The following is a 16,362-nucleotide window of genomic DNA, read 5'->3' on the forward strand; positions in this document are numbered from 1 at the left end:
TGAAATGTAAATTGTTCATAGTTGTAACGGAAAATCAACCGGCCAAAATAAACAACCTGCAAAATAAAATTGTTATTTAATTGTTTAATTTAATTATTTTTTTAAATTTGTAGCTTTAATAATGGCTACTTGGAATCAAATACAATCGCAATTAAGGCACCCTAATAATCCTGTTGTGTTTTTTGATATAACAATCGGATCAACTGTGAGTGTATAGTACTCTTTTTGTTACAATATCTATGAAAAATTACCTTATAAACACTTCAGGTTCTAATAATATATCAGATTGTTAAAATTCATGTTTTTAATATAATTTTTTTTATGTTATTATAATTGTTAGGAAGTTGGAAGAATGAAGATGGAGCTTTTTGCTGATATAGTGCCTAAAACTGCTGAAAATTTTAGGTATTATCTTCATATTTTTAATGTTCTTAATTAACATCGTCTTCATGTTTGGTAAAAATTTGCACATAGGTTGCCTTGGCGATCTATTATGTTCTTACTAAAAACAGGAGAAATGACTTAAAATTGAAATTTTCTAATTATAAAAAATCGTGATAGAAATAATTGGAAAAATTGAAGATTTTACGTACAGTAAAAGTTTCAAGGTTGTACACTCTAACCTCATATATATTCTTGAATTTTGCCTTAACTGAATACCTATAGGTACAATTAGTTATAATTACCATCGGGGATATTTCTGCATCATGATCTATCACGCCAACTATAATTGCCAAAGTGCCAAATAGATTTTTTTTTTTTTCCTTTCAATTTAGAAAAAAAAAAGAACATGTAGAGGTTTGCCTACGGATAGCTACAAGTTACACCCTTAGAGTTGGTCTCCTTCTGTAATTTTTTTTTTATTTAGTTTCTCTCTGACTGCTGCCAAGATTTGATGATTATTCTTCCACAGATCACGATATGGAAATGCTTCCATATTAACTTAAAATTTATGGGAACCAGTAAAATATTCACAGTAAATATGTTATGGGATAGAAAGTAGCATTAAAGCTATTTGAATTTACGAATTTGTATCAAGAAAATTATTATATTTAATGTAATATTCTGAAAAATAAATAAAATAGCGAGAAATATGATATTTAGTTTCAATGTTAATTATTCCAAGATAGGTTTTAGAAATCGGCTCGTAGGTTAAGTTTTAATAAAAAAGAAATCAAAAATATTCTGATTTTAAGGTTAAAAATAGGCTGTTTAAATTTTATTAAAATTTTATGCACATGACTGTACCTAATTTTTTATGATATCTAGTTTATTTATACCCAAGGTTTTAATTATTTGGCTGAAATATTGGAGTTACATTAATAAAATTTTCTTTTTTTTTTTTCTTTTTTTTAAACTTTTTTTCTGCACCAAACTTTGTACTACTATTAAATGTAATTCATATGTTTTGTAATCTACTAATTATTTTTGTGTTATGTTCTTAAGATACAAAAATGGTTCTCTTGAAAAAATATTTATTGTATTTTCAATTTACGTAATATATTATATTCAAGTTTATTGTAATTTTTATTAATATAATTTAAGAAGTATTTAGATTTTTAGTTAAAGTATGAATTTGAATGACATTTTAAAAAAATAAACTCATATATTTATGGAAAAAAATTTATTAATAGAATAATTTGTTGAACTAATCATGTTAAAAATTTTTTTTGTTAAATGCTGTTTTTCTAAGCTCTGTCGCCAAGGAAAATTAAAAAAGCCATAATTTAAGTGCCTTACACTTGAAGCAATGCTGTGATTTTGAACTATATATATAATCTTGCCATGAAGAATTATCTTATCTATCAAACAGACAAATAACTTAAATATTTTAAAAAGTTATTAAACTTTTGTAAAAGTCATCAGTTTGGTGACATTTTTACACCTGGATGAAAATTATCAAAATCACTGCTGCATTCTCAGTTTTTGCAAATTTTTTTTAGCCAGGCATTGGAGTAAGTTTTTAAACATTGAAAAATAGAAAACACCTTCTATAATTATACTTAGGGACGATTTTCGATTGGTATCTGTTCTAAATTTACAACTGAGTTTTGGTTATAATTAGGCAGTATCATGTTAGAAATTTGAGATTAAGAAATTATAGAAAGTTGTAAATTTGTAAAGTGAAACTATTTGGTATCTTCTGTCTAAGCCAAATATAAATACAATAACTGGCAGTTTCAGTTGAAATCTTAGCAATTTTATTTGGATTCAACCAGGTACTAATGTAACAAATATCCTTTGCTTTATTCATTTATGCAACCTCAGTCAATTCTTCTTTCTTTTCTAGGCAGTTTTGTACTGGTGAATATAAAAAAGATGGTGTGCCCATTGGTTTCAAAGGATGTATATTTCACAGGTCTTATTTTTGTCATTCTGAAACTTTTTCTAGTTGAGTGTTTATATAAAATAATTTTTAATAAGTTACCTTTTTCCACTGACCAGATCATTTGTTTAAGTTTGATAACAAAATTAGCTTTTTTGCATGGTCTGTTATTCTGTGATTGTAGACTGTTTCAGTTGCTGTTATTTATTGTTCTTTTTTGCTGTTTAATTCATTGCTAAAATACCTGTTTATAAATCATTATTATAAAGACACAATTCTTATTGTCATTGTAAGTTATTAAATATGTTTCTTTAGTTTTTCTTATTGCTTACATTTAATTTATTTTTCAACATAAAAGTATATTTTAAGTAAGTAAAACTAATTATTAAATACAATTCAGTTATGTTTCTAAAATAATTGTGCCTATTAAAAAGTCCTGCAATGGAATTTATAATTGTATCCATTAGAAAGTGTTTTTTCTTATCTTCATCTTAACTATGATTTCTAATGCTTGTCAATTCCAAGCGAATTTGTTTAAAATTTGTTCCTTTAATATTACTTTTTGATTGATTTTATAATCAAAATATACTTCTAGGAATAAAGAACAAAATTCTTAAAATTTGAATGAAAATATTAAATGTCATTAAGATAATTTTTATGTCTTTTTTAAGAGATTAATTTATTTTAACCCCTTTGTGGCTACCTAAAAATTAAATTGATCAATATCAATGATGTGTCAATATCATTGATATTGACATTAATATTGATTTACTAACTTTTTTTTTGAAAATTGATTTTTTTTATTTGTTGTATTTTGCAGAGTAATTAAAGATTTTATGATACAAGGTGGTGATTTTGTTAATGTAAGTAAATTACTCACTCTATATGAATTTTTTCAAAATAATCTTTATCATGTTTCTTTCTATTTGTTCACAATTTTATCTCTCTTTATCAAATCAGATATTTTTTCCTTATCTGACTATTATTATTTATTTTACAGTTTTGTTTTGGTATCCAAGATGTTTAGTTTAAGTCTCCTAGGAATTTTATCTCAATCTAGGGCATTCGTTTTTCATGAGTTTGATGAATGGTAATTGGAAATATGAGTATGTTTTGGCATTCAAACTTTATTTTAAAAATTACAAATAATATTTTTAAATTGCTTATCCAATTTACACCATTTGCCCTAGCATTGAAACAAACCAGTGAGATAGTTAGGCTCACTGATCATTTAGCAGAAGGTATTATCTTCAACATTATCAATGTATTGCATATTGAATATTGTAAGTATTTATTTTTCTTTTAAAATTTTGTTTATTGTTGCTATAGGGTGATGGAACAGGTGTGATGAGCATATATGGTGCTACTACTTTTGTAGATGAAAACTTTAAACTGAAACATGATGGGCCTGGTTTGCTTTCAATGGTAATTATTTTAAATATTTTATCCAGATTTTACTTTTTCAATGCAATTATATTAGAAAGGCAGAATAGTTTTATTTGCATTACTTTCTTACTCATACCTCTTCACTTCGTATGGGGACTTTTCTTTGTTATGACTCTCTATCTCCCACTGTTGATCAAACACTTAATCTCTCTCCATGTTTTATTTCTGTCTTGTATATTTTTATTTATTATTTTTGAAATTTTTAGCTTCGAAATGAAATTAATAATAAATGTCTTATTTAAACTCTAATATTAGTTATTTCAATAATCATGAAATGTTTTGTCTACTTTGTGTAGTAATAGATTATGCCCTCTTCCCGTAAAAATTTCATCACCACATCTAATTTCCCTTCCTGATCCTTAATATCTTTGCTTGCTACAAATGGATCATCTTGTTAAGGAACAACACCTTCACAGTTTTCTAGTGCTATCATACACATTTGATAATATTCAGGGTCGCTACTGATACCAAATAGCAATCTGGTGAAACAAGAGCGGTGTTATGAAGGATCGTGCGACTCGTGTAGACCTACTTACCAAAACCCACAATTTTGATCAAGTTTTATAAAAACTTTCTATTTATCCATTTTGAGGTGAATTTTATCGGCAGTTTGCAATACGATTCTATCTCTATCTATTATTTTAATTGGCTTAATCAAGGCAGATGCGGATGTTGTCATCACTCTTATCGACAATAACTATTGACGAGCACTGCTCAGTTGGTTCCGTAACTCTTTCTGTCACACCCAGTTCTAGTATGCAATCAATTTCTTTCTTTACTTTTCAGTTAAAGTTGTTGGTATTCTGCAGGGAGCTTAAACAGGCTTTGGTTGAGCATTGGCTTTTAATTTTATTTTATGTAGTTTCCATCTCAACTTACCTAACCTTGAATCATATCTTGATATTTCTCTACATAATTCACTTAATTCACTTGGCTGATTATTAACTCTGGTCATCATGGCCAGTGGACAGCAGCTTGTCTTGCTAAAAGAGCTTTTCTAGTATTATTCATACCTTAAATTCTCTCCTTAATTGTTTTATTTTCGTAAATCAATTCAGATCAAAATCCTTTGATGTTTAAGCGTTAATCATTTGGGCCTTATAGGCTTAACCCACCTTTATGAATAAGAGGCATTTTAAATTCAGAGTACTGATTGTACAGCAAAACTGTAACATTGGCACCTTTATCGATACAAAACTTAATTTTAGAAAAACCAATATTATTATTCGTACTATTCTTATGTATTTGTCTTGTTTTTACTCTTCTGTATTTGCTTCTGTATTTTATATTGTATTCTTCTGTATTTTATATTGTATATTATTTATTATATTATTTTCCTAGAGTTTGGCAAAACCTTTGGGGTACAGAGAGTGCAATTTTAGACTTTTGTCTAGCTCTCTTGACAGAAAAGGTTTTGCTTTTATGACTTCCAGAGCTGGTACCCCCAGAAGACGTCATATTTATTCAATTTTTTTTCATATTTTCATTGTCTCAACTGTAAGAAACTCTTTTTTTTTTCTTTTTGTTTTTACAAACATCCCCTAAAAGCATTTCACCTTGTGGTGGCATATTTTTAGGCAATTTCTATTTTATATAATTTTGACTTACAATCTTTTTTCAAAATGTTCTATTTCCTTACATTTAGGGCAAGTTTTATTGTTTGCTGGACAATATAGACATTAACAGAACCTTCCAGTGTACCATTTACATGAATTATCTTTTAGCATAATTTCGAAATTTGTTTTAAAAGCTAGTTTCTTCTTGAACTTAGTACCAGATTGATGACTGAAACGAATGTGGCTTACATTGTTGCTATTAAACTTTATGTTCAGTTGATTGCTGTTTATCAGCTTCCTCTGCTTGAGCTGTAATTAAAATAGTTTTTTCGAGCATAAGATCTGAAATTGTTTGCAGTTGTTTAGCTATTCTAAAGTTCAGTAAACTAACAACAAATCTATCTCTTGTGCATTTATCTCTAAATTTTCAAGTTTTGCATTGGTAGTAAAGAGCTTGTTTTTTTTTTTTTTGTTTTTTTAATTTATTTATTGAACTGCATGTTCTTCCATAGTTTGTTTTGGCTGTTGTACCAATATGTTCAATTTTTTCCATTCAAATATCAAATTTAACAGAGGATTAAAGTAGTTTTCAAACTTTGCTTTCATCACAGCAGAAGTTTTCTATTCGCTTTCTTTCAAATCAGAAGACAGATGAATATCTTCTGCTTTTTCTCCTAGGCATTGTGTTATACATGCTATTTGTATTTTGTGTTCTTTTCCAATAAGTTAACTAAATAAACGATATTTTTACATGGCTCCCATTTTGTAAAATCTTATAAATCGAACAACTAAGATTGCTTTAGGTTGATTAGTGTATGACTAACAGCTATTATGTAATTTATTATTTAATTGAAATAAGATGCAATTTATAATTCTGACACTATGTTATAGCCCAGGGGTTTCCAACTTATATGAGGCCGGGGACCACAATTAAAAACACCAGGCAAATGGCGGGCAGCAACTTTGTCAAAATTTTATATAGGACTCTTTTATGTTTGAAGGAATATTACTGTCAGATTTTTCTCAAGTTGTTCAGAACAAAAATATTGAATTACAAATAATAATAAATATTTTCTAGGATGCGAAACCTGAGAAATAAATTTTTTTGCACCGTTGGTATGTTAAATTTCACAGAAACTGAGAAATTAAGGGGTTTTTAACGAAAAAAAAAAGTATTTTAAACCTATATAGATATTTTGCGAAAATTGTTAGCAAAAAAATGACAATTAATATATTTTAGTTTGCGGGCCACCAGTTGATAACCACTGTTCTAGCCGATAAATTTCAGCATGATTACGGGACAGACATAGAATACTTTAATATCAATAAAAGAAGCATACATTACATATTAATACATAAGTTTAAAGAGGCATCAGATGTAATATCATATGTTAGAGTGTTCTAAAGATTATTATAACATAAATGACCATTGTGTGATGTTTGGTTACTCCATTAATGCTTGTGTCAAGCTATCATTCTATCGAATATTTATCAGGTATTGTATTTAACTGGAAACAGCTTATGCTTTGTTGTGAGCACCAATGCAAGGAGAAGAAAGGGAAATAGATAAGGTAGGATCCGAAATTTATTGCCGTGTAAACAATGTAATGCTACCACTAGAAACATCCGATAAGACATTAAAGGACATAAGAGAAGCTCAGGCAGATGATTTAGGATTTGGAGTTAGGAAATTAATTGAAATTGACTAGACTTTAAATAAACATAAGGTCAATTCAGTGCTATTCAGTTTTGGCCAATGCCTCATGAACTTGCAATACATGAAGATATCATTGTACAGAACAACAGAGTCCTGAGTTTCATTTCTCTTAGACAGAATTCCTGAGTCTAAGAGATATGAATTTCTGCTGAAAAGGTCACTTTTTAATTCCTATGTAAAGAACATCGCATGAGAATTGTAAAAAAAAAGTCATCAATCAGTCAATCAGTTTGTGTGGTGACCAGGAATGTTGTCCCCAATCACGAACATGGTAGAATCTTGTTATACTTGTATTAAGGCAAAACAACTGGCAATAAAGCCTATGATAACAATGCCAATCATTAAAATTATTTATTGATTACAAACTCAAGCTATCTAGAAATTAAATGGTTACAGTCTACAACTTCACGATGTTTCCAAAGCTATATTTTCTAGACATAGTTATCTAGAAGTAGTAAGTCCTCTGTTAACGGCTCTCAGTATATAGCTGAAGCTTTTAAGGAGCTTGGTTGTAAGTGTGAGTTTTCTCATAACAAACAGTCCAAAATTTCCAAGTAACAATGATTTGATAGAATTGTCTGCAAAACATATAAAAAAAAGTTGCTATCCAGTCCATCCAATCCAGTTTAGTTGTTTTTTGGTTGCTGAATTCATACAGCTATTCCAGGGTTCCCACGGTCCTTAAAAGTCCTTAAAAACTGCTTAACTTTTATTTTGGAAAATAAGGGCCCTTAAAAGTACTTAGTTTTGGTACAAGGTTCTTAAAAGTGCTTAATTTTTCAGCATCACTATAGTTGATATGAACAATTTTTCAGTTCGATGTTTTAAAACAAAAAGTCGTTCTTTTATCTCCTAGAATTAGATCATGCACGGTGAGTAAAGCATTTTAGAGAGACAAGAAGGGATGTGTGTGCGATGGCTACAGGCAAGGAGAAGAAAGCGTTTATTAATATATTGGTTCTTTCATTAATATATTCTGCCTCGAATGATACTCCCTGTGGCAGAATTTTTTTGGGCTTTCTGCGACAATCTTCTCTAGCACTAATATTTTTCTGCAAGATACTTTTAATAATAACTAATATGCATGTTATTAATTAAATTTAAAGTAACAGAAACGTTGTATTTACAAGGAAAAGCCTATTTGGATATAATAAAATTTTATGTATTTTTTTTAAAATAATGAATATATAATATTTTTATATCATGGGCGATATTCTCACATTTTGTAAGAGGAAAACACACTAATTATTTCTTTTTTCGCATTTCCTAAATCATCATCACATAGAAAAATAATAATTAAAAATCGTAAAATCAGTGAAAGAAAAGAAAACCAAAATTTTTTATTTTTCCCAAAAGGAAATTAAAAAAAATCACGAGCATTTCTTCCCCTCTGATGAGTGAATAAGGTATCTATTGTGGTGGGAAAAAAAATCTTTCTAACATTTCTGCAGAAAAGAAATTTTTTACTTCAATATTCTTTATTTTTCATTCTTCTCAAATAAGAATCGATCTTTCCCCTTCGATGCTTGAAAATGACATCTTTTAAATATAATTTTAGAGAGAAAAAAAATCTCGAAAATTTTTGCAGAAAAGAAAAACAAATTTTTTTACTTTGTAAAGGAAAAATTTTTCTGCAAGAACTCTGTAACGTTCTGCGACAATGTCGCCGTGTCACTGCAATTCTGCCACTGGGTCTATGAGAAAAGTGACATTCTAAAAGAATAGAGTGTGGACAAGGGAAATACTGCAGATGGGAGAGATAGTGCTTTTGAGGGGAGGGGGGCAGTTCTAAGGTACTTAAGTAGGAGACCCACACTGACCTTCAAAATTGACAGAATTCAAGAAATTCAGTTCGACTGATAATGCATCTGCTAATAGGAATAAAGTAAAACCCTAAGAAAAGAAGTATGAAAAAAAAATTTTTGAACTAGAATCCGTAATGAAAATTATTTCCAAAAATCTTGGAAGAATTAAATAAAATTGTATAATATTTCAGTGTGTAATAAGTAACTGTAAATTTATAAAAAGCAGCAAAATTTTTCAAAATTCATGATTGCACAAAAAATTAGACAGATATGTAATAAGCAGAGTTTGAAAACTCTCATCCCACCTAGGTTTTATATCAAAAACCTGAGATTTATTGAGTTTTTGAAGAAAAACCAAGTTTTTTCGAAAACATTTCAAATTATTATTTCTGAGTACTAAATAATGCATGATTTGCTCCTAGCAAGAAAGTTAAATGCTAGGTAACTATTTATAACTTGTTTTGCTGCAATGTAAAATTTTTTTTAAAGTTTTATATTGTTACACAGTTAGATTGTTTTTGTTTCTTAAGGATAAGTAGATTGTTACATAAAAATTTAAATCTACTCAATTATAGGATCCCAAACTTTTTGTTATTAATGTCTATTAGAATAAAATTCAAACTTAGATTTTAATAATCATTTTTCTCAGTTAACATTGCAACTTAATGTATTGTTTCTTTTTTTCTTTTTCATATTTTTTTTAAAGTTTCTATTCAACTTTTGGTTGCTTTAAAATTAGTAAATGTTTTTCGTCAGATTGTAGTATTAAAGTTAATTCCTAAAATCAGTTATGGCTGGAAATAATTGTAAAGCTTATCTTAAAAGTAAATATAACACATTTGCTGTTGAAGGATGATTTCAAAATGGTAAGTTACACATTACTTTCAATATATTTTTCATAAAATTTTTGAATAGATTTTTTCAAAACTATTAATTCACCATAAAAATAAAATATCAAATCATAATAATATTAGAGAATAATATTAAGAATTATACAGGATGATAAAGAAATGTTACGAGTAAATATCTATAAATTATGAAAAAATAAATAATTTATAAATATTTGTTAATTAAGTAACCTTACCAATTTTCTAGTCATAGGAATACGTTGATACCTTTGAAAAATCATTTTGGACCCTATTAGTAATACGTTTCACTGAGAACTATTAAAAAACATATTTAGAACATTATAGTTTGAAAATTATAAATATTAAACATAATTGTATTTTTATTCCATAAAAATTTTATAAAAATATTTATTGCAGTGAATTTAAAATATATATTAAGTTAAGTCTAAAGAAAAAAAAGTGGAACAATTTAAGGTGCTTAGATATTAGTATGACCCGTTTTTACTTAAAATAGGACTTAATTTGACATGACATAGTTAAGAAAACTACTCTCATGCATTACTTTAATTCAACCTCTTAGTATTAATTTTTTTAAAAATATATATCCTTATAAATGAAACATTTTGTTAGTAGAGAAAAATAATTTTTTTGGCATAACTGAATATTTACCAAGATTGACCCCACAGCTGAATATGTGATGCATGTCTAGTAGCGAAATATAATAACTTGTAATAATTTTTTCAATATTTTTCCAAAATTTCTTTATTTACTCTAGTATATTTCTGCGCCTAATTTTACAATTCAATTCCAATAAAATGATTAAAAAGGGAATACAGATAATTTTCATAGATATCCTTAACAATCTGAAAATGTTTTAAAAAATCCAGACCTGGGTTTACAAAAGTTGTCTGGTTCCTACTTTGGCGAGCCCTGAAACAATTATTAAAACAATTTTATCAGTACTTACATTGTAATAAAATTGTTTTTTGTTATTTTTTTTTTTATTATTGATTTTTTTAGGAAAGTTAAATAATTAGCACTGTCACTGGTAGTATATATTTATTCGATGATAAACAATCATACTATTTTTAAGGTCCTTAATTTTTTTTAAAAAAGTCCTTAATTTTTTCAAAAAAAGTCCTTAAAAGTGCTTAATTTTTGTTTTGTTAAAAGAGTGGGAACCCTGTATTCCTACTTTAAAGAAAAGTTTAAGGCCAAAGCAGTTAAGTAAAAATTTGATTCGACGAAAAAATGAAATAAATAAATTGAAGAAAAGCAGAACTTCAATTATCGCTATAGAGAGATCTATTCCTGAAAATAGTATTGTTTAATTAACTGATCTAAAAAGAGAAGTGGGAGTGGTAAACCAGCATTGCTATCTTCTTTCATCTATAGTCGATACTGATCAAGGAGTAACAAGAAGAAATAAAGCTCATTTACAGATTTTAACAGAACCTAATTCACATCAAACAGTTTAGATAACAGATAATTCAAGCTCTACTACATATTGATTGTTTGTGTTTTAAATATAATATCTTTATAACACTCTATTTTATGATAAAACACCTGATGCATCTTTAAATGTATGTCCGTCCTTCTAATGATATTAAGGTATTCTATGTCTATTCATTGATAATGCTGAATTGTGCTTACTAGAACACTTTGTTAAGTTCACTTTGTTGTTTTAGGCAAATAGTGGTAAGGATACGAATGGATGTCAATTCTTCATAACGTGTGCGAAATGTGATTTTCTTGATGGCAAACATGTAGTATTTGGTAGGTATCAAATCAGAGAAAAAATTATCTTTTTTGTTGTTGCTAAATCCCTTGTTTATAAGATTTTTCCTGTTTGTATAGTATATATTTTATCAATCGTAGCAATATAATTCAACTTAAAATTTCTTAATCTTAGATAAAAAATATTATATTTTTATTTAGAATTTAATGTTAAATGTACAGCAAAACTATATTAAAATTATTTTGTTTTCGCCTTAACTATAAATGTAATTTCTTTTAATCAGTTTATTTTTTTTATTCATTAAATATTTATATAATTGTATATTTGATGACATATTAAGCAAATTTTATTTACAGATTACATAAAATATATTATTATGTTCTGGAAATAGTTTCATAATTTTTTATTTATATATTGGTGTAATGTGTAAATTGGACTTGTTTATATTGTGATACAAGAAACTTCCATGTGTGTTCTAAATTTTTAAACTATTTATAAACACTAGATTATCTGAAGTAGTCACTCACTTAGTGTAGCTCTAGCACAAATTCCTCGTTAAAAAAAATTGAAATCAAGGACATGCAATCAAAAAACTTGCAAAAAAAAAAGTAATTATGCTTTTAAAAAACTATTTCTATTAAGGAACTCTTGAAAACAAATTAGAAATTTCAGATCTTTGAGCTATCATTGTAAATCTGTTAAATGGCCTAACTATTTGGAAGTTAAATTTAAATGAAAGACATGCAATCAAGAAAGTTGCTGAAACTGAACATAAATTATGCTTTTAAAAAATAATTAGTATGCATAAGTATATTACCTGATAAAAAACTTCATTAGCTTCAAAAATATACAAATATGAAGTAACAGTCCACATGTTTCAAACACTTGTGAAATCGGTACCTATTTTCAAGACTTGCAATATGTGAAAGTCAAGAAACAAAAATGGTTTGAAATTAAAAAAAATTTATGTTACCATCGCAAAATGCAAAATTAAAAGTGAGAAACAAAACTAGAAAAACCACTGAAGTTGTTAGAGAAAAAAGATGAATAACAGAACAAGAAAAATCACAGTGACTGAGAGGCAAATTAGGGTAGTGATAGAATATAGTTGATAAATTTTCCGCACATAAAATAGACATTTTAGATTTTTTTAATTGCATCCTTTTAATACTTTTTTTTTTTAAAAAAAGAATAAAACACTTCTTTTTTTTCATGCTATGCAATGTATTTTTCTGATTTTGACTACTCATAATGCTAGTTTTATTTCTAGAAGAAAAATATCTGTTTTTATCTTTTAATTAAGGCAAATTCCGTGGGGGAAAAAATATGGTGTAATGATATAAATAATTATATTCATAAAAATATTAATTTATTATGGTTGTTTTTGTTATAATCTACTTTTTATAAACACTTAAAGGAATTTCAAAATGTAGCTCACTATCTTTCTTTTCATTCCTCAAATTTGTATATAGCTAATAATTTCGGCTCTGCTTAAAATGTTAACCATATTTGCAATTTCATATTATTTGTTAGAAATATGTCTGGTAGATCTTGGTATTAAAAGATTACAGTTGAATTTTACAGTGGTTTCTAGTTTTGTAATAGATAGATTAATTTAAAAAATATTCATTTTTTTAAATAAAAATAAATAAATAAATAAAAGGGACTGTTTAAATATAATGTAAACTAAACATACTTTTAAGTTTATATTGGATCCCTCTCCTACCTTATCAGTAAAAATAAAAAAGTTCAATTTGTTATTGTAAGATTTTTGTTTTATAAAATATCGTCTCTTTTACCAAATTTTATCATTTTTGTCTTTGGCAACTATAAGGTATTTTTCCAAATAAAGGGAACTCTGTAATAAGCAAAAGTGAATAAAGCAAAAAGTCATCCTGCAATATTTTAATGGCTCATAATTTACATGGTTGTTTGGCAAAATGCTCTTTTTGCACAGGTAAAAGTAATTGCTTATAAAGAAAAATAAAGAACTTTTTAACCCATTTTGACCTAACATAACATATAATATATCAAGCTAATTTTGAGAATTCTTATTTGAAGAAAGATGGTTTTCACATCAAGCAGATGTTTTTTATTCTTTTCAAAAATCAAGTAGTAGCTAACAGAAGAAAGTATTCATTTAGTTACAAAAAGAAAAAGAAGAGAGTTTTTTTGCATCATGGTATATAAAAAAATTCAGGTGTAAATGTTTTTTTTTTTATTGTTACATTTTTATCATTTTTATTTACCTTTTTTATTATGATTGATTATTACAAAAAATGAATTTTCTTTTAAAAATAATTTTATGGCAGTTTAATTAATAGTTTAACAATTTATTAAAGTACCAATCCAATACATATGGAATTGTTATAATTATGTAGATATTGTTGTAATAACCTTGACATCATGAGTGCATGTAATCAAATAGAATTTTGTTTTACTGTGATATAAATTTGTAAAAATCATAGTTTCATTTGTAAAAATAGAGTTTCTTCAGTGCCCTAATTTTTAGTTTTCCTCACATTTATTTGTTATTCTGATAATTTATTAAAAACAAATTTAACAGTTTGCTTTGAATTATTACTATATTCTTAATTAGAATTAATTAATTTGTTGTAATTCTATAAACATATGATTTCCATCGTTTGTAATGGACAACTAAATTTAACCCCTTTTTTCTATAACTATAAGTAGTGATAAGCAAGTAATTTATTTTTCAATTGTAAATGAATGCTTGTTTTAGAGTTTCAATTGAAATACAATTATATTTTAGGACGAATTTTAGATGGACTTTTAGTTATGAGAAAGATTGAAAATGTTCCAACTGGTCCTAACAATAAGCCAAAGATTCCTGTTATAATTTCACAGTGTGGTGAAATGTGAAGAAGGAAACTTTAACAATTTCTGTTGTAAATAGTGTGAATAAACTTTTTATATATTTTGTTTTCCTTTTTCTTTCTTTAAGATGGGTTTATGTCATTCAAAAAGGATTTTTCCACGTTTGTAGAAGTTTAAAATATGCATATTTATACTTTCATAAATTGAAAAATTATTTGTTTTGAAATTGTTTGTAAATTTTGCTAATTTTGTATTTTTTAGACAGTAATTATTTTTTTAATTAACTGGACAATTTTGTTAATTCAAATAGTTTTTTAAATTCTATTAAGATATGACATTTATGTTATGGCTTAAAAGTGCTTGCAAAATTGTTTATCGAAATTTCCTTTAATGGGAGGACTTTTTAGACCTGAACATGTTTATCTCTTACTTATTTTTTTACTGACTCTAAGAAAAATGTTATGTTGTTCTGTTTTGTGCAATGTTTTTATTGCTTTTAGGTTTCTCAATAACAGTTAACAAAAACAAATTATTTAAAATTCTATATCTTCTAGTTTTTTTCCCTCTCTTATTTTTCCAGTTAGTAGAAAGCAACGATTAATAATTTAAAAAAAAAAAATTTGAAGTAATAAAATAAAGTCAAGACAAAAATTTAAACAATTTCCTAGTGAACAATGCAGCAAGTTCTGTGTCATCTCTTTTTTTTTGCTTAATAAATCTTAAATAATTATAAACGAATCTAAATGTAAATAAGTCTTAAATATTCATGTTATTTGATTTTGCATAATTAAAATAGTTTTAAAACTGAGATTTAATGCAGTTTTGCGTTGTACTAAATAAATAAAACTTCGTGTTTAAAAAAAAAATAAATTTAATACTTATTAAATCTATTCATCATTGTTTTTTAAATAGACTGTAATATAGCAAATAATATGCTTATTTGTTTTTACTTTAAGTGCAATGTTGCATTTTAAATATTTATATTCTTTTACTTAGTTAAAACCTGAGGTCTGTGTGTGTGCCTAAAATTATTAGCCCCCTGGCAGTATAATTCATATTTCGTTTATTTATTATGACTTATGGCAATAAAATAAAAATTCAGAGCTGTGAAATATTTTTTGTTATATTCCTTTATACTTCAGTAATGAAGAGGTTAAGAAAGAGCTGGGCATTATTGATGTTCAGAAATTACTTGCAAAATTGTTAAACACTAAAATATACTTTTGTTGAATTAAAAAAATTTTAAAATATCAGCATGAAAAATTGCTTTTTCTATAATAATAATAAAACTATTTTTTATTAGAAAAGCAAGGTCACATTAAACAAATTATTAATGTTTCTTGCTGCTTTTTTTTTTCTTTCCTGCTAACAATTTACCTGTTGCCCTGATTTTAATTGTCTGTCATGACTTGACTCAAAATATATTTTATAATTGGAATTACACTGTATCACTGTACTTCGTATAAAGATAATTGCCTTCTTATGGTTTCACGCCTTTATTATTAAATATTGCACTGAAAAATCGTGTGATATTACCTTTAATATACTTAGAAGATCCGGACATCGTTAACTACCATTAGCATAAAATAGAATAAAAGTAATAATTTTGCTGCGTACTAAACAGATCTCTATTTCGTCGTATTTTTTTATTTTAACTGAGTTATAAAAAAAATTGTTTCTTAGTCCCTGGCAAGGCCGTAACCAGGATATTTTTTCGGGGGGGGGGGGATATGGTAAAAAGCAAGGACAGTTTCAGACATGCAAAGTAGGGAAAAAACATTGTAACAAATATTCTGTTTACAAAAGTTAAACTAGTAATTAAAAAATATTACATAATAATTATTTTTCAATTAATATTACATAATAATTATAATCGATTTTACAAAGTTTACAAAGACATGCGACGGGGATTTGAAGAAAATTTTTCGATTACTTTTTTAGGACAAACCGGAATATCCCGAAATATGCTTAAAGTTTGAATCCCAGAATTTCGGGGGGGTGTCCAGACGGTCCCCCCCCCCCCCTGGCTCAAACCTGGTCCCTGGGGTTTAAGCTACAGGCACAGGAACAGCATGTTAGGGCAGAGTG

The 16,362-nt window shown here is 26.9% G+C and overlaps 1 protein-coding gene across 1 annotated transcript; it reads left to right on the forward strand.

The window, feature by feature from the left end:
- Positions 1-2: 2 nt before the first annotated feature.
- Positions 3-14,380, forward strand: LOC107444184 (peptidyl-prolyl cis-trans isomerase H). The gene is made up of 7 exons (XM_016058269.4): positions 3-205; positions 341-405; positions 2,291-2,359; positions 3,147-3,189; positions 3,656-3,751; positions 11,387-11,474; positions 14,210-14,380. The coding sequence occupies exons 1-7, from the start codon at positions 122-124 to the stop codon at positions 14,317-14,319; spliced, it is 555 nt and encodes a 184-aa protein (XP_015913755.1). The 5' UTR covers positions 3-121; the 3' UTR covers positions 14,320-14,380.
- The last annotated feature ends 1,982 nt before the right edge of the window (positions 14,381-16,362 follow it).

Source organism: Parasteatoda tepidariorum, chromosome 8 (genome assembly GCF_982258835.1).
Source record: "Parasteatoda tepidariorum strain Cologne lab strain chromosome 8, Ptep-v5.0, whole genome shotgun sequence".
NCBI lineage: Eukaryota > Metazoa > Arthropoda > Arachnida > Araneae > Theridiidae > Parasteatoda > Parasteatoda tepidariorum.